General features: G+C 27.9%; 1 protein-coding gene across 1 annotated transcript; it reads left to right on the forward strand.

Moving 5' to 3' along the window:
* The first annotated feature begins 15,367 nt into the window (after positions 1–15,367).
* On the forward strand, positions 15,368–17,708 carry LOV1 (NAC domain containing protein 35). Its single transcript, XM_039047317.2, has 3 exons — positions 15,368–15,821; positions 15,915–16,183; positions 16,530–17,708. The coding sequence occupies exons 1-3, from the start codon at positions 15,536–15,538 to the stop codon at positions 17,262–17,264; spliced, it is 1,290 nt and encodes a 429-aa protein (XP_038903245.1). The 5' UTR covers positions 15,368–15,535; the 3' UTR covers positions 17,265–17,708.
* Positions 17,709–19,261: the final 1,553 nt, after the last annotated feature.

Below are 19,261 nucleotides of genomic sequence, written 5' to 3' on the forward strand. Positions count from 1 at the left end.
TCTCCATCTTCACATTTGAATCCCCACAAGGTCCACCAAAATATAAACCATTTGGATATCTTCAACAATAATTTCTTCATTTATCTTCATACTTCTCTCTCTAATCTTCTTATTCTTCTTTGCAATATCAGTCACTTTTCTATAGTATTTTATTAACTATTGTACTTCAACATCTTAGATGTTGCTTTTTTTGTATTGTATTTCAGTGTTTGTATTCTATTTTGTGTTATTGTTATTAACTTGTATGCTAAATTTATCTATATCCTAGATTTTTTTAAAGAAAAAAAATATCTTCAACGTATCAGTATCCTCGTTTTTTAGAAATATATATATTAAAAAAATATATATAAAAAAATTACGCATCCTTATACGTATCTGTATCTTAGTTTTTTAGAAATTGACGAATCGCCGTATCCGATCGTATCTGTATCGTGTAATCGTATCTGTGTCTATGTTTCAGAGATTCTAAGATAGGTAAGTCGGGGAAGGGAAAATTACTTTTTTTGAACATCATTTTTTTTTTATTTCAACAATTACATAGTATGTGATATTAAACTATTCGACTTTTAAAATCATAAGTGAGAATTTTTTCCATTGAGATATAGTCGGATTGACTTTATTAAACTAAACTAAACTAAATTAATTTGAATATTTTCAACCTCCTCTTATAACACCACTCTAGAGAAATGGATTCTCGTTAGTTGGAAATTCAGGGCAAATCACCGACTTTTATGGTTAAGTAGTAGGTTTTACAAACTTCTAGTATAATGATAATCCTTGATATTTTTTGGTCCCATGATAATAATTTTTGTTATAATTTTTGTCTGTTATTAAAATTCATGCATGTTTCTTTTTAATTTCTTAATTTTCGTTTTCAACTTAACAAATGAATTTCTATTCATATTCTAAAAATAAAAACAAATTTCCTAAAATTATTTTTTTTCGTTTTCAAAACTTGGCTTGGAGATAATTAAAAAGAAAATTTTCATTGAAAGCGGGTCCTTTGTTCGAGAACTAGACTCAAGCGATTGTGCTACCAATCAAGACAGGAACGTGGGATGCTATCCCGCCTCTTGACTGAAGTGCCAATTCACACTCCCCCTTACTCTAATGCACCTATTGAGACTGAGATTGCTTGCATATATGATCTAAGCTTATCCTTTGTCTGTCCCCAACTTTCTATTGGGCTTGCCGTTAACTTCTGTTTACCTTCCTTTCATCTCGTGCCTTACTATGAGGTAATAGCTTAGATTAAAGTATGATTAAAGGGAGGAGATATGTTGAATCAAAGTCAATCGCAATTTTTTATTGAATGAAAAGAAGGTTGCACCAATAAAAGATCTTGAAGAGCGGTATGATAGAATTCAACAAAAAAAGGAGCTTGCAAAACGTTGCAAGGGATGCCATGTTGCAAGAAAGAAAATGGCCCACACACAAAATAAGCTATTTCTTAGAGACAGACTTAAATTTTAATGGTTTTGTTATGGATTCAATAAAGAGGCAGTTGCACATATAGCAAACATATACAAAGAGTTAGTAGATATACCGCAATGCAAAAGAATTTACAAATATAACAAAATTTAAACCCAACTCTTAGAGTCTATCAGTGATAAAACTATATCACTAGTAGAATCTATCATTAATAGGAGTCTATCAACGATAGAGTTTATCATTGATAGATTTTCTTATATTTATAATTCTTTAAAATTGTTGTTACATACTTAATTATTATCCCAAAAAGTGCTATCTATTATAATTACCCAATAATTAAAATTATGTTTAGAAATCACTTATTTGTGCTATCAGTTGTCTTTTTCTAAATAGTAAGCTTGTTTAAAATTGTGTGTACATATATAAGTTTTATTTTATGGCAGTTTTATCTATTTAGTTATTTGTTATATTTTTCTGAATTCTTTGGGGTTTTATTTTATGGCAATTTATCGAATTTTCCTCGTAGGTTTGCTAAATTTGATGAACATGTTATCTTTAGGGTTTTTCATCAAAAAATGAACTGTAGATTATACTTCGTTATGAGGAAGTTGATGATTTGACTATTACATGATATCAAGAGCAATTAATGTTTTCCAATTCAATCACTTGAGAAAAAAAAATCTTATTTGTTAGATTTTTTTTTTTTTAACATTTAATTTTTAAATTTTTTTAAAGTACACCTATAGGAATGTGAAAATAATTTAAATTTATCTAGAAAGAGAAAAGCACATCTTTATGCAGACCAATAAAAATTTTCGATTAACTGCAATTTTAGTTGTTAATTAACCTTAACATATTTATGTTAGTTGTGCTATATTATTTTTTTATATATTTATTTAAGTTCGGTATGGTGATATTTTATTTTTATTTTTTTAAAAAAAATTAAACATATTTTCTCTGTTTATGTTATTTATGCCAGTTAAATAAGAAAATTTTTATTTAATCAAATTGAAATCTAAATTTAGAAGAATAGTCAAAATTAATCAATACATTTCAAGAAAATTGTCTAAAAAACTAATTCATAAAATTATCTAGGTCCAATTTGATAATTATTTGAGTTTTATTATTTTTTATTTTTTTAATTAGTTTATAAATATTATTTTCTCATATGTGACTTTTTTTTGGTTTGTTATCTACTTTCCAAAAATGTTTTTGAAATCTAAACTAAGTTTTAAAAACTAAAAAAATAATTTTTGCAAACCCTATTTCTATTTTTGGAAAATTGATTAAGTTCAAAACTTATTTATTTATTTGTTTATTGTAGAAGGGTGAAAACCATGTAGATGAAAATTACGAAGAAACAAACCAATAGTGTGTTTATAAAATAAAAAACTAATTATAACAAAATTATTATCAAAATGGATCGAATAATTCATAATCATAAACACCTAAAATCTAATAACAAAAAATGCAAAAATCCAATAAAAAAATATCCACAAAAATGTTTAATCCTAATATATATATATTATTAAAAAAGAAATTGAGCTAACAATGTAACATATTAAAAAAAAAAAAAAAACACCTCACAATCCAAGGTCAATGCGACGCAAAGACATAGACAAGCAAACCAAAAACCAAAAAAAACGCCCACCTCAAATAGGAGAGGTAAAATAAACCAAGCATAAGAACAAACCACGAATCGACTCAAGCACAAACCACATAGCACAATATTGAGATGATCGAGCCCTACCACCATGGAGACACATGTTCCTATTTTGTCAGATAAAGTAACTCATGTTTAGGCACGAGACATTAGATGCATTGAGACTCCTCTATTCCAACTTCATGTCTTCCTTGTGTCTTAGGTTTGAAGTCGAGAGATCATTTATATTTTTTATTGTCAATTTGAGAGGAAGGTGTGGGGTGGTATTCTTTTTTGGATAGTGTTCTTACATTGCATTTCTTTGGTTGGGATATTGAGTTGAATTGGGTGTGTCACTTGAGTCTTGGTTGTTTTCTTTTGTCATTTTTTTTGTACTTTTTTCGTTTTTGTAGTTTAATATCTCTATAAAGAATTAATTGATAATAAGAAAAAAATGTATTACCAAAACCAAATATCATAAAATATAATCCAAATCGTTAAGGGGGTTTTGGCTCACTAACATGAGATGAGTTGAGTAGGTATAATATACCAACTCAATGTTTGGTCCACCAACTTTAAATGTTGGTGGAGTTGAGGTGGTATATTTTACAAACTCACCCTAACTCTCATTTCTTCCAATATTTTCAATGGCTCCACCTATGGCCACTTATGGTGACTATTGCTATCACACTTCGGGAACCAACTCCGAGCTCCGACAACCACTTTTGTTGACAACTCCGGCGACCAACTCCGGACTCCAACAACCACCTCCGATGACAACTTTGGCGATCAATTTCGGGCTCCGGCAACCACCTCCGATGACAAATCCAGTAACCCAACTCTAACTACCACCTTCGTGCAACCGACTCCCACATCCAATTTCAGGCTCCGACAACCACCTCCCACTACAAATTCCAATGAAAATCACCTTCGATGATTAACTTTGATGACCACCTTTGAGTGAGCAACTCCGACGACCAACTTCGGACTTCGACAATCATATCTGATGGCAAACTTTGACAACCAACTCCAATACCACTTTCGTGTGACCAACTTTAGGCTCCGACTACAAACTCCAGCTAAAATTATCTTCGATAATCAATTTTGACAACCACTTCCGACTATTATAAGACTGATGACTGTTAAATTATGTTAATGGGTTGTTGATTATGTAAATAATAGTATGTTGTCTACATTAGGTGCGATATTTATTAGTAGAAAATTTGTAAAATATATTTTTATTTAATTAAATTCACATATTAAATGAGCGTTAAGAATATTTGGAAAAGTATGTATGTAGTTGAAAATATATAAAATATACAAAAAAAAAAATAATAATAAAATGGAGATTTTTATTCCTTGAATATTTTCTAGCAAGAATTAGTCAAAGATGAAGATGTGTTCTCTAATGATCCTCCAAATTTGGAGGAATTGAAGATGAAATTGTTGAAAAAATGGGGGGTATTTCATTGGCTGCTAAGATGATGGGAGAGATTCAATTAGAAAAAAATCACGACAGAGCAAAAATACAGTGCAACAACAAGAAAAATAATAAAAAGAAGAAGATAATGATGGAACTCATGGAGAAAAATTAGGAATAAAAATTTTTAATTTATCTTTGGTTTCTCATTTTATTTAGAAATATAGTGGGTCAATTATTATTCATTGTCCAAAAAAAAAAAAAAAGAAGAGAGAAAAAGCAAAAGCTTTGAAAATTGAAGGAAAAAATTGCAATCCATTTATTCAAATAAAGATGAGTAAAATAATTGAATAAAAAAATTTCAAAACAAAAATAGTAATCATAAAAGCAGATTATTTAGAGTTAAAAAAACTGCACTAGATACTTGGACATATAAACTTAACTCTGTACCTTAAACATAGACATATGAACTCAACCAAATAATTTTGCACCCTACACATAGATATATAAACTTTATAGATATATATCTATGCGCCTCAAACATTATATATCACTTCAGCACCTCAAACAACCACTAAAAAAGGATATTTATGATGTGTTTGAAATATATTTTTAAATGTTTAATTTAAAAGATAAGTCATTTTAGAAGAAATTAGAGTGTTAGACAACTACTCAAAATAACTTTTCAAATATATCTTAATCTATTTTTATTGAAAATATTTAAATAAAAATGAGTTTTTAAAAAAATATATTTTTTCCCTTTAGTCCATCCAAAGCCACCCTAAATAACACTGATATTAGAAGTTAGAACAAAATGGAGAAGTGTCGTTATCGTTGAAAGTTCTGTCGCCAGAGAGCTCGAGAGCTCTTTGATATGTGTATTAAATGTGTATTATTATTGTTATTATTATTATTACATTAGTGAGTATAGCAGTGGAAAGAAAACAGATCGGAGGGGAAAAAAAGTCATAATGATGTTTCCCGAAAGCATTAGATAAATCTTATTTGATTTGATTTACTTTCAAATTTTTCTCACTCGTAGTTTAAATATAATATAAGGTAAATATTAATTTATATTTTAAAATTTAAATTCGAGAGTCGTATCAATTAAAATCTTGACCATTATTACTTTTAAAATATGTGTAGACTTCTCCAAATATCCGTTTTACACAATGAATAACTAATGTAATTGCATGGACGATTTTTGAAAAGAAAATTATAACTAAGAATCAAAATTGATTCATTTATGAAGGTAAAATAATTCAATTAATAGTATTATAAAATGATAATGAAGGATGTAAATGTGATATATTTACAAAAGTTTAGAGTTTAAATTAATAGAATTATTAAATTATTAGTTTAAAGTTTAAATTGATAAAAAAACCTATCGTTTAGGGATATATATGGACATTTTCTTTCAACAAACAATGTACACGTAACTTAATTAGATGCTTAAAACTAACTTTTGCTTCTTAATTCTTTTCTTTCAACAAACAATTTAGTCTTATTTTTTTGACAACATGTGAGTTGAGGAATCAAACCTCTAACTTTGAAATGGATAGTAATAGTATTCTATGCCAGTTCAGTTATGCTCATTTTGACAATCTAGTCCTTGTTTTTTAATTAATTATTTTTTTTTTTTTTAACAATTACGTTCTTACACTTTAATACTTATGTAGGAACATTTAGTCACTCAGTAAGGTTAACATTTTTAACCATGTAATTTTCTCCCATGTAAAATCTTTACAAAGATTTAATGTATAGTTCTCTTTTTTAATAATTGCAAGGGGTATCACTTTTATGGCAAATAATTTAGTGTATAGCAATACTTTTAAAAGAAATGTAAATATAGAAAAATGTAGCAATGATAGCTATCTTGAAACTCTATTGTTGATAGATTCCTCTTGTTGATAAATTCTAAGAGATGGAACTTGCTATATTTGTAAATGTTTTTACAATGAGTTATATTTGCAAATGTTTTTTATTTTGATTGTTATATCTGCAAGTGTCCATTTTTTATATCTAGATTGATAAATTGTTTGAAGAACAAATTATTTAATAAATTACAATGACTAAATCTAATAAGTAGTGATGTCCTTTGATGAGTTATTTTAACAATAGAATTGAAATTAGTATAATATTTAAGCTACAAGAACTAAATCGTTAAATAAAAAGAAAATTAAAAACTAAATTATTACAAACTTAAAAATAGAGGATCTAATCATTACCATTATCTATGTCTTTTTAACAAGATAATAATGGATAAGAACTAGTAGAAGCACCAGAATATCTCAACGAGGTTGACACCTTCTTAACACTCTTATCATATCCCAAAGCCAAAAGAAGATCATTATATATGTTAAAATTAAAATTATTAGTTCGATACAAAAATCAAAATGTTTTTCACGTAAACTTAATTATCGAAACATTAGTAGGTTAATCTCCCTTCAAAAAGTCATACATTCAAAGGTACAGTACCATCTATATTAAAATTGTGATATTCAAAATAAAGCTTTTGATTTTTTGTTATCAAAATAAATACGTAGAAAATCCAATAAGTGGAAATCAATATTATTTGGGAGGAAATAACATCGCAGGAATTTGAATATAAAATCTTTTGAACCACTTGCTTTGATACCATGTTAAATCACCGATTGAGCTAAAACTTAAGTTGATGGGTGAAGATAAATTTGATACTATATCATCTAACAATGGTGTTTACAATAATAATTACCTGTTAAAACTTTCTACAAGTTACCGACACGACCATAACTCAACTTACTCGTAATCTTTGTACTATTGATCTCGAGATATGATCGATTCAATTTTCACGCTCGCAATTTTTGTTTTTTGGTTAGGAAAAAAAAAAGTTTCTACAAGTTTGGAGGAGAGTTTGGTAGAAAAAGAAAGCACCCAAAATAATTCTTGGTTTGCTTGCATATATGCATATAATGGCTTGATTGGTCATTTACGCGTGAAATTTTGGATGACAGCTAAGCCCTAATTCTATGAAAAAACAAAACAAAACAAAACATGGGGCTCCAAAAATTGGCTCAAATTGGCCTTTGTTTTTTTGCCTTCAAATCAAAAGACCCGTGTGGCTTTCAAGTCTTCTAATGCGACACCAATTGGCTTTTACACAACAAGGCAAATCCATCTCCATATACATTCAAACTCTTCTAATCTAGAGAGAGAAATCGACATAGTGTGAGAATTCAAGGAGTGAGAGAGATCGAGCGAGAGGGCCTAGATTGATGTATGATAAAAAAAAAATGTCGGTTATTTAAATTTGTACGTCTTACTAAAAAAAATTCTCGTACTACAGAAGTATTTACGTCTATTGTTCACATAATATATATAGACAATAAATAAGAGTATTCATATATTCTCATGCGACTAAATTTTTTTCAATCTTATAAGGAGATTGATAAATCACTTGGCACAATATCAACCATTATAATCATTTTTTAACTCAATTTTAGCATTCTTTTTTAAAATTAGGACTATTGGAATCATTCACCAAATTAAAATTAGAATTGAACATCTTTTTTTCCCAAAAGTTAAAAAATATGGTATGATATCTTTAGAATGTTATTTTTGAATTGGTGAAAGTTTTTAAAATATTGATAGAGACAAAATTAAAAAAAATTTATAACCACCATATATTATCTAAAACACTCAATTGATTTGAAAAGGATTCCATCTTTGAGTTTGACAATCTTTGATTATGCAATAGGTTACATTTTTAAGAATGATAACCAAGTGAATGACAATATTTTAAAAAAATTACAAATATAGCTTAGTCTATTAATGATAGACTTCAATTCATGATAGACTCTTACCAATGATATGATTTATCAATGATAGATTCATACTAACGATATGGTCTATCACTAATAGATTATCTAAAATTTGATATATTTATACTTTTTTTTTATATTATGCCATGTTTGTTAATACTTTAGATCTAATTTCTATATTTCTAACTATCCCTTATATAATTGTAAAGCTAAGTTAGGCTAAATCATGATCAAAGAAGAGAAAACACTCTTTAATAATTAGGAACAAACTTCTATTTAAAATAATATGAAAAATCTTTCTTACAATTCGAAGGGTGCCTAGTTATATATAGCTAGACAAAGATATTAGTTAAACACAAATTAACCCTAAAAATTATCAATTAGCATAACATTAATAAAACTAGATTAATTATCGTATCAATCCGATGATAACTTAATGGTTAAAACATATATTATCAACCAAAAAATCAAAGTTTTTTACTCGCCACCCACACATAATTGAACTCTTACTTTACTTAATAAAAGGAAGAAAATAGTATTAATTTTTGGAGACAACTAAGAAAAACGTGTGGACATTGATACCAAACAAATAAATTATTATTGATTCCTAAAAAGAGATTATGAACTACGTCATGAGACATAGTATCTATATATGAATGCTTCAAAAGTTAAAAATATATAATTCAAACCAACTATATAATAATTAATAAAGTGCCAATATTGAATTCAATTATCCCAAATTCAACAGCAATATAATGGAGAGGCTTAAACTAAAAAAATAAATTTTCATAAAACTATAATTTAGTCCCTAAACTTTAATTATTAATGATTTAATCCTTATACTTTTAAATTTGTAATAATTTAATCATTAAACTTCAATATGTAACGATTTAGTCTTTGTTTGAAAAATATTATTAAAATTCAAGCAAATTTCTTACTCTAGTAGATTTAAACATCTGGACAGCCTACGGATCGAACCCAAGATTTGGAGGAGACAAAGATCTTCACTTATTACCGCTGGGGCAACCGTGCACTTGTTTCTTATCCATGTAGATTGATAAATTGATGGAAAAATAATTTTTTTATAAACTGAAAGAACTAAGATGTTACATAGATAAAAGTCGTCACTTAATTTTGAGGAGATTTTTTATGATAGGAAGTAAATGGTAACAAATTTTAAAGTATAGACTAAACTGATACTTATTAAAATTTAAGGACTAAATTGTTATAAATTTGAAAATATAAAAAGTAAATGGTTAACCACTATTGCCTCTTAATTTTTTTAAACCTAATTAATAATTAGACTTAATTATAATATTCATATATTTGAATACAGCAAAGATTTTTATTGAAAATGTGTGGAGAGAGAAAGAGAAGGACAAATGAGCAAAAAACTTAGTTGTAAAATTGTCATCTTCAATATCATGAATTTGAAGAAGAGAGACTTGTCACGGGTTCCTCTTGACTCTCTCTCTCTAGATTTCTTTTTCATTTTTTTTTAATCATTATATGTAAGCTAATTTAGCTTTGTATATAAATTCAAATATGCATCCCCACCTTACATTATTTGTCCCACAAAATTATTATATAGTTGATTTCATTTAAATTACAAATTCCCATAATAGTAGTATTTTTTTTTTAATAAATTTCTTTAGAATGTTTAATATATTTATATAAACTTGAAAGTTTAAAGATGGATTTATAAAAGTTTAGAGATTTAGATTTTTTTTTTAATTTTTAAATTTAGGAGATATTTGACCTAACTTTAAAAGTTTATTTGATCCATTATAATGTGAGTTTATCTTCTGGGGTTTAATATTTTTTTAGATATTTTTTAAAATGTAAATTTTGTAATAACTTTTTTTTCCCACTATATTCATGGCACTATTATATCATGCATTTTTATGTCAAAGCTAGTAAAGTAGGGTTAACTCAGTGTCATATTATTGAAGACAAATGTTTTGATTGAATGTTGATAGTTCTTTTTAGGAAAATGTGAGCTTTGACTTGCATGTGTAGTAAAAAATAATAATCAAATAGGGTTATGTAGTAAAATTTTATGGATATGCCCTCATTTCACCACAACAAAAATGGACTTTCAATAACACAAAAGGTAGTAAAAATAGGAAGAAGAGAAACAAAGGTTGGAGTTTTTCGGATTTTCTCAAATTTATGACGGTTTTTTCGTGTCGTTAATTTATGGTTAAAAATAACAATCATTAAAGATAGGAAAACGAAAAAGGTGCGATTTTGGTAGGAAAAGACGAAAAATGTCGAATTTTTCAACTATTTTGATATTTTTTTTTATGAATAGAATTAATAATCATTAAAGAGTGACATTCTTTAGAGTCAATAAATATAAAATTAAAAAAAAAATTGACGGGTAAGGGTTTTTTTTTTTTTTTTTTTTTTGGCCTTTTATGAATATTTTTTAGTATCTATATAAATTGTCATTAAAAGGCAATTAACCAAACAAACTAGTTATGGTGAGAAACATATATATATATATAATAAATGTTGATTTTGAAGGATAAAATTAAGATTGAAAATTTACTAAAAAGTGATATCTGAGTCTATCACATTCTAAAATATAAGAGAAACCAAGTTTTTAGAGTTATAAAAACCTATTTTTATTGTAATGTTTGTTGATGAATTGAGGGGTTAGACAATGACATTAGTCTAATTAAAATTAAAATTTGTATTGAAGGGGGAAAATTTGTAATATATATATATTTTATCAGGAACTGGTAATTACTCTATGATAGTATCTATAACAGTAAGTAGATGCATATATATGCGACTACTATTATTATTATTTTTTACTTGATTACTATTTTAATATATTTAAAATTACTCAAAATCAAAATAACACATGTTATGTGCATGAAGTACAAATACTTCATGTGAGGCAAAAAATTGGTATCAAACACGTATCAGATACTAATACTTTCAGATACGCATTTGACACGCAACTTGACGTATTTATTTTTGCGGTTACTTTTTTTTTTTTTTTAAAAAAAAAAAAGATAAGCAACTCATCTAATCTTTCCCAATCTAAAATTAGGTAGTCTATTTAAAAAGCTCACTACTCGAGCCTAAATCTAAAAGAGGAAAAAAAAAAACCAAACCCTAGAATCATCTGATCTTCATATTGAGTCTCCACAAAGTCCATCAAAATATAACCCATTTGAATATATTCAACAATTCAATGAAGAAATTCTTTGTTTATCTTTATATTTCTCCCTCTAATCTTCTTCTTCTTCTCTGATTAATATGAGACATTTTTCTATTGCATTTTATTGACTATTATATACTTCAACATCTTAGGTGTTATTTTTTGTATTATATTTTATACTATTGTTTTATTAACTTATATGCTAAATTTATCTATCTTCTAGATTTTTTTTTTAAGAAAAAGAAAACATATATTTAATGTATCAGTATCCTAGTTTATTAGAAATTGACGTATCGTTGTATTCTATTGTATCAATATCCTAGTTTATTAAAAATTGACGTATTCTGTCGTATTAAAAAATTTTTATGGCCATTAAATGAGAGTTGTAATTAAATTGCAGCTATTTTATGAATTTGTTATTTAAGATACATTAATTGGAAAAGGTAATTTTAATTTTTTGTACATTTTTTAGAACATGATTTCTTTTACATATAAATGTGGTAAAACATGAATTCAATACCAAATTAGTATTGAACAACCAATGTCCACATGATGGGTTTAATTATGTGTTTTTGCATTTAAAAGTTGGTCAAGAACTATTCAATATTTGTCGATTACTTTGATCCTTATTCTTATTAATTTCGAATCTCATCTTTATCTTTCGAGATATTTTCTATTTCTCTCTCTAAAAATTATATAATTCAATTCATTGCATTTTAAAACTTGAGAATCCATGATTAATATATCTGGTTACGAGACATGTTGAAGGTGTTAAGAATGTGTTAATTCTAATTGAAATATTTCAATACATCTACTGATTCTTCGGACCTATTCTATCGTATCTTTCTCTAAAAAAAAATGTGAGAATCTACCTACAATTTTGAAATTCACTATCAAACATAATTTTCAAATTCAAGTTTCAATGTTCAAACAAATGCTACTATACCAAATAATATATATTCAAAATTTTCAAGGAAATAGAAGAAAGGTACAAATCTTCTTTTGTTGTTATATGCTTTAGATTCCTATGAAGAATCAAACTAAAGCATTAGGATTCTTATATTTCCTAATATGCAAATTATAATTGAGATACTAAACCACTTGAAAACTAAGCTTATCCCAATCTTTCATAAAAATCTAGAAAGGCCAACTATATAAATCTTAATTACAAATTTAACTAATTTTGCATTTAAAATTTCATAGAGATTCAAATAATAGACAATTAAAAACATATTAATTACCCTTATCTCTCTCCTGTGAACATAAAGACATTTTTAATATATAATTAACCTAAGAAAAAAGACATAATCCACCCACACACACATTGTAATTTGTATTATAGGTTTCTTTTAGTACTTATGTTATACTATTTGTTTATTTATGGAAAATTATTTCAAATGGTAAAACGGTTGAAAATATATATCAGTGTCTATCAGCATCTATCATTGATAGTTATAAAATTTTGTTATATTTTGTAAATATTTTGGTTCATTTTTCTATATTTAAAAATAATCCTTTATTTATTTTGCTTCGACATCCATTTTAAATATTTTTCGGTCTTAAAGTATTAGGTTAAAAAATAGTTTGGATTTTTACCAATAATTCAATGTTCACCTGTGTTTTCAAATCATCTATATTATTTATTATTATTATTTTTAGTATAATAGGTGTGAAGAATTCAAATTCACAGATCTTTTGGTTGCTAACATATTACGTGTCAGATGAGCTACACTTGCTTGGACAAAAATTAGATGATACATATATGATACATATAGATGGTCGAACTTAATTAAGTGATACTTAACTGTTATTATTATTATTTTTTTCAAAATTACTCTATTATTCAACAAGAAAAATTAATACAAATTAAAAATCGATTCCATCGAACACACAAATTCTTACACATACGTAGCCATTACATTTCTCAGTAACAAGATAATAAATTTTTTTTTTAATATATACATAATTCAACTAACATAAAATATGAACTATCAACTAAAAGGTTAGAGATTCAAATTATTCACTCGCATATTGTTAAATTAAAAAAAAAAAAAATAGAATAAGAAGAAACTTCTTAAAAGTTAGAGTTAACCCATAATTAAGTTTAAGGTTGATTTTTTTTTTTTTTTTTTTTTTAAAAAACAAAGTTTGAGGTTGAATTTGGTAATTTGGAAAAACTAAAAATGGAAAGTTGAAAGTACAAGGGGTTTAAAATTAGAAAGTTCCTCCTAAACTTAATTAGGAATATTTAATTAAAAATTATTTAATAGAATAAAAAGAATCGGCTATTTAAGCATGAGTATTTATTTAACTTTAAATTAAAAGTTGAGTTTCTAATAATTTAAAGCTTTTTTAGGGCATGGAGTAAATGAATTTTTAAAGAGTGAAAGAGAGAGGGGAAAAAAAAAAAGAATTAAAATTAAATTTTGAAGGCGTGGAAGAAAGATCCAAGAGGGGCACCGCTAATGGGCTATGGCCACCCTGTCCTCAGCCTGAAATGTCACTTTCTCATCTTAAACCCACACCTCCTCACCTCTTTTTACTTTCACTATATTTTTACATTATTTTTTATTTTACCATTTTTTTTTAAAAATCATTGATCGATCCAAAAACTTAAATCAGTAGATGAAGATGTATTTAATTATATATCACGTAAAAATGAATATTAATTGGAGAGGAAACGACAATGCAGAAGCTTGAACATGGGATATCCTAAACCAATCTGTTCTGATACTATCTCCAAAAACTCTTATAAATGAAGATAAATTTAATTATATATCTAAAAATACTTTACTCTAAATAAAAAAAAAAAGTGGTTTGAAACAAAGTAAGAAATAGAACAGTTAGAGACAATGTAAAATCTTATAGATTTGAAGTATATAGTAACATATCATAAATAAAATAGTCATGAGTCTTGCCTTGTAACAATATTTGGTTGGAATGACTCTTGTTAAGTATGAATGTTTATTCCACTCATCACTCTTATCATAAATTTATCATTCACAATCTAAAATATATATACAACCAAACTAAAATTTCTTATAACTAATAATGAAAGAGATCTTCTCCTAGTCCATCCAATTGTTCAATATAATCACGGTTTGTCACGTGATAATTTTTTTTTAAAATATAATTTTAAATAATTTGTTTGATGATTGGAGTGAGTCTCATAAAAATAGATAAATAGATACAATCCATTATGCACTTAAGTATTGCTCATATATAAACAGTATAATACTTGGGTACATCTGAAGATATCCCTATCATTATGTATCTCATTCTAATCATATATATATAAAAAAAAGAGTTTGTCACATGATAAAATATATGATTTGACTATTAATCAAGATGTACAAAGATAAATGTAGTATAAGATGCAGGTACACAAAACACGCACACACATTTTGTTCAATTTTTTAATCTTTATACTTATAATAAAGTTTAAATTTAGTTCAAACTACTAAAATGATTTATATTAGACAATTGATAGCTATAGATTAAAATTGAATAAATTTTAAATACTTTAAAATTGAATAAATTTCATAGTATAAGATAAATAATGTATATTCTTTTACGCGAAGATACATTTATCTCTATACGTCTCACTCTCATCACATACACTATATATATATATATATTTGAAGAAAGGTGTAAGAAATTTGCAGTCAAACTATGATTAGGCATCCAAGTTTTTTTTGTATTTTTTTTACTAAATTAATTATAAAAAAAATCACTCAATCCCAAACATGCCCTTTTTACCCTTTTCAAAAAGCTAAAATTGAAAACTCCATTTCTTGGGTTTTAGAGAGAGAAACTTTTCGACTTGTACGATATATATTATATATATAAAAAATTTAATTACTATCTTCTTATCTTTCTGTTCACCCCCACTTGCTCCCATTCACCTTCACAAATATATATGTATGTATATGTATATATATATATATATATATATATATATATAATTTACACCCACATAAAGCCATACCCAGAGAGAGAGAAGAGATAAAAAGAGAGAGAGAAAAGGAAAGAAAGAAAGAGAAAGTGGTTTTAAAATCAGGAATTTTATGGCAATTGCAGCTTCAGCAAGAAGCAGTTCATCAACGATGAGCCACGAAGAAATTAGCAGCAACAACAACAAAACTAACAACAATTGTGAAGATCATAATCACGATGATATTATTGATCACGATCAACACGAACATGACGTCGTTATGCCCGGTTTCCGCTTCCATCCTACCGAAGAAGAGCTCGTTGAATTCTACCTTCGCCGTAAGGTTGAGGGCAAACGCTTTAATGTCGAACTCATCACTTTTCTTGATCTTTATCGCTATGACCCTTGGGAACTTCCTGGTACTACTTTCTCTCCCTTTTTCTTTTTTCTTTCTTACTCTTTTTCTTTTTCTTTCTAATTCCTCAATTCTTCTTTTCTCTCTCATCCTCTAGCTTTGGCTGCCATTGGCGAGAAGGAATGGTTCTTCTACGTCCCTCGTGATCGCAAATACCGCAACGGTGACCGTCCCAATCGTGTTACCACCTCCGGCTATTGGAAGGCTACCGGTGCCGATCGCATGATTCGTACCGAGGATTTTCGTTCTATTGGTCTTAAGAAAACCCTAGTTTTCTACTCCGGCAAGGCGCCTAAGGGTATTCGCACTAGTTGGATTATGAACGAGTATCGCTTGCCTCATCATGAGACCGAACGATATCAAAAGGTTCTTCTGCATGACTTTACTTTTGGTTTCATTCTTCAAATCTTTGAGAGTTTTGGGGTTTTAGTTTGGATTAGTTTAATCATTAATTTGCAGGAAAGGGAATTTATGAATCTCTTGTTTGTTTTCTAGTCGTACAACAACACACACCCTTATAACTGATCAGTCTCTGACAGTACTTTTTTGGGTGTTTGATAAATGTTTTGTCATGAACTGCGTGATTTGCTTTAAATTCCCCCCAAGTTTTCAGAGGGAGAGAGAGAGAAAATTTCCAGATGAGATTTTGCTTCTCAAAATGTCTCCTATTGTGGTAATCTTATTGAATAATTTTCTTTATTTTGTTATGCAGGCAGAGATTTCGTTGTGTCGGGTTTACAAAAGAGCCGGAGTTGAAGATCACCCTTCACTCCCTCGGTCTCTCCCGTCGAGAGCATCGTCTTCGCGAATGGCAAGCTCGTCGACGCCAAAGAATAATCTTCTTCCGGGTGGCTCAGTTAATGTCGTCCAAACTTCATCATCATCCACTGATAAATTCCCGACGAGTTTCGAGTCACAATTCCACCATCATCAACTTCAAATTGGTGTTGGTGTCGAAGCCACTGCGGCCGACGCCTCCGCCACAAGCTCTTGTGAAGAAGTCACCACTGTTCTTGGCCTTTCCAAACAAAACCCTTTTCCCACAACTTCATTAATCAACATGGCTGCCACTTCTTCCCTCGCAATTCCAGCTTCAGCTTCTACAACTCCCAATTGCATGGAAGAAGATGATCACCAATCCATCATTCTCCATAAACAACAACAATTACCTTCTTCTTCTTCACTTATTTTGCCCACTTACACCTCTTTCTTCTCTCCTTCCAATAATTCCCTTGATGACCTACAAAAGCTCATTCACTATCAACAACAACACCCGCTGCCATCCACTTCGCCCGCCACCGTCGTAAACTCTCTACCGTCACAATATTACCAACCGACACCCCCACCTCCGCCGCAACAACTCGCCCTCAACACGCTACCAGTCGTATTCTCCGACAGACTATGGGAGTGGAATCCAATCCAAGACGCAACCAATCCCTTCAAGTAAATTTTCAACAACGGAAAAATTCATATCGTTAACGACATGTTTAGCCACTATAACCAGTTAAACTATATTCAGGTTGGCAATATCAATATGCTTAGTTCAATCAACTACTACTCATCATGACATATATGATTGAAGAATAACGTCACTTTGTTGCTACCTCAAACTACTTCAATTTCCTTTTTTTTTCCTCTCTTTTTTTAATCTATGTAGTTGCATGATATCATGTGAACATATATATATATATATATATATATGACTAATCTGGAAAAAAAATAATTATAGTTAGTTTATTGTTGCTTCTTGTTGATTACATTATATTTTAAAATAATTAGTTAGGGATGTTTTATATTTGCAAGAGATCCAAAGGGGATCTTGTTGGTTGTAACTTGTTGAAGTGTTGTCAGATCTTGATGTTAATAATAATAGAATGTTTCTTCTTCCCAAGATTTTCTAATTTCTGGTCAAAGTTCATTATATGTATATCAAAATCTTCCATAAGCTTGCTATATATATCAATAGCATTTAAGTTTAATATGGGTCCATAAAATAAAATAATATATTAGTTAATGATATATATAATTTAAGTGTGATCATAAGAGATTATGTGGGATGTATATATAAACTACTTTATAGTACTAGAAAAATTTCTCACATGGACTAATAATTATAAGTTACTAGGCTTTCTATAAGTTTTTTGAACTTTATATATAATATATATATATTCTCGTGTTTTACTCTCTCGTTTAATCACATATGTAGTAGAGTATCGAAAATAAAAAAAATTGAGATATATGATTTCTTACTCAAGAACATATATCTTAATCCATATGAATTTCGTGAATTTGTGAGTTAATTGACAAAATTAATTAATAAAAATTTAGGATAAAGTATAAAAGACCTTGATTATTGAATTGGTGTATAAAGATAAAAGGATTTTTATTGGGATTTGGGCATATAGAATAGAACTTTAAAGGATATATATATACATATAGAGAAATTTAAAAAGTGTAGGGTAGGAATTATTATTATTTTTTTAGTACAATTAGAAATTATTCGAATCACTTATTTTTTTCACACTTGTATGTCAATTTAGTTATGTTCGATTTGGCGTGTAATATAAGAATTAAGATTTAAGTGTATGAATCAGGAAAGATACGGTCATATTTAATAGCTACCATGCAAATGCATTAAAAAAATATTCTCTATCTCACAATTGAACCGTAATGAATTTTTAGAGTGCTAAAGGATTTTAGAGGTACAAAATAGCATAAATTATGAGTATTGTAATTATTATGTGTAAAATTAATTAATTATGAGGAGTATAGAGAGAGGTCCATATACTATATAATAATTATAATGCCTTTTTTTTTATAGGCAACCTTCTTCTTTCTTTTTTCAGTACTTTTATAAACCATTTTCATTGCAATTGCAGGCTTGCAGCCCTACTTCAACAGAGCCCTATATGTATATATGTATTTATATACATATAAATATATATACATATAAATATATATATATATATATATATATATATATATATATATATATATATATATATGGCTCCTTGATTTTCGTGATAATTATACCTTTTCGTATAAATTAATTATTGAAACTTTTCTTAAAGTGGGAATCGTCGATTTTTAAGATAGTAATTAGTATCTAACTCAAAGATAGTATTAGCTTACAACTTTTTTGAAATGGTGGATCTCTTTATTTCTTACTTTCTTTACTTCTCTCAACTCTTTCACATGTGTTTTTCTCTGAACGTTATACGAGTGGTTGAAAGATCAGTAAGTGCACCAAAACATCTCAATTAGATTGAGACCTTCATAGTACTCTCATCAAGTCTCGATTCAAAAGAGAACCCTCATCACGTCTCGGTCCACATGCTTTTCTTATTTCATGTCATTCTTCTCTTTCCTCAAAACTATATTTAATTTCGTACATTATTTACTTCTATACTCTTCTTCTTATTTGGTTCATGTTCTCTTTGTTTA

This window comes from Benincasa hispida, chromosome 11 (genome assembly GCF_027475165.1).
Source record: "Benincasa hispida cultivar pf3 chromosome 11, pf3_genome.v1.1, whole genome shotgun sequence".
NCBI lineage: Eukaryota > Viridiplantae > Streptophyta > Magnoliopsida > Cucurbitales > Cucurbitaceae > Benincasa > Benincasa hispida.

Coding starts and splice junctions, on each gene's coding strand:
- LOV1 (XM_039047317.2), top strand. CDS start 15,536: ATGGCAATTGCAGCTTCAGCAAGAAGCAGTTCATCAACGATGAGCCAC. Junction 15,822..15,914: donor TGACCCTTGGGAACTTCCTG/GTACTACTTTCT, acceptor CTCATCCTCTAG/CTTTGGCTGCCATTGGCGAG. Junction 16,184..16,529: donor AGACCGAACGATATCAAAAG/GTTCTTCTGCAT, acceptor TTTGTTATGCAG/GCAGAGATTTCGTTGTGTCG.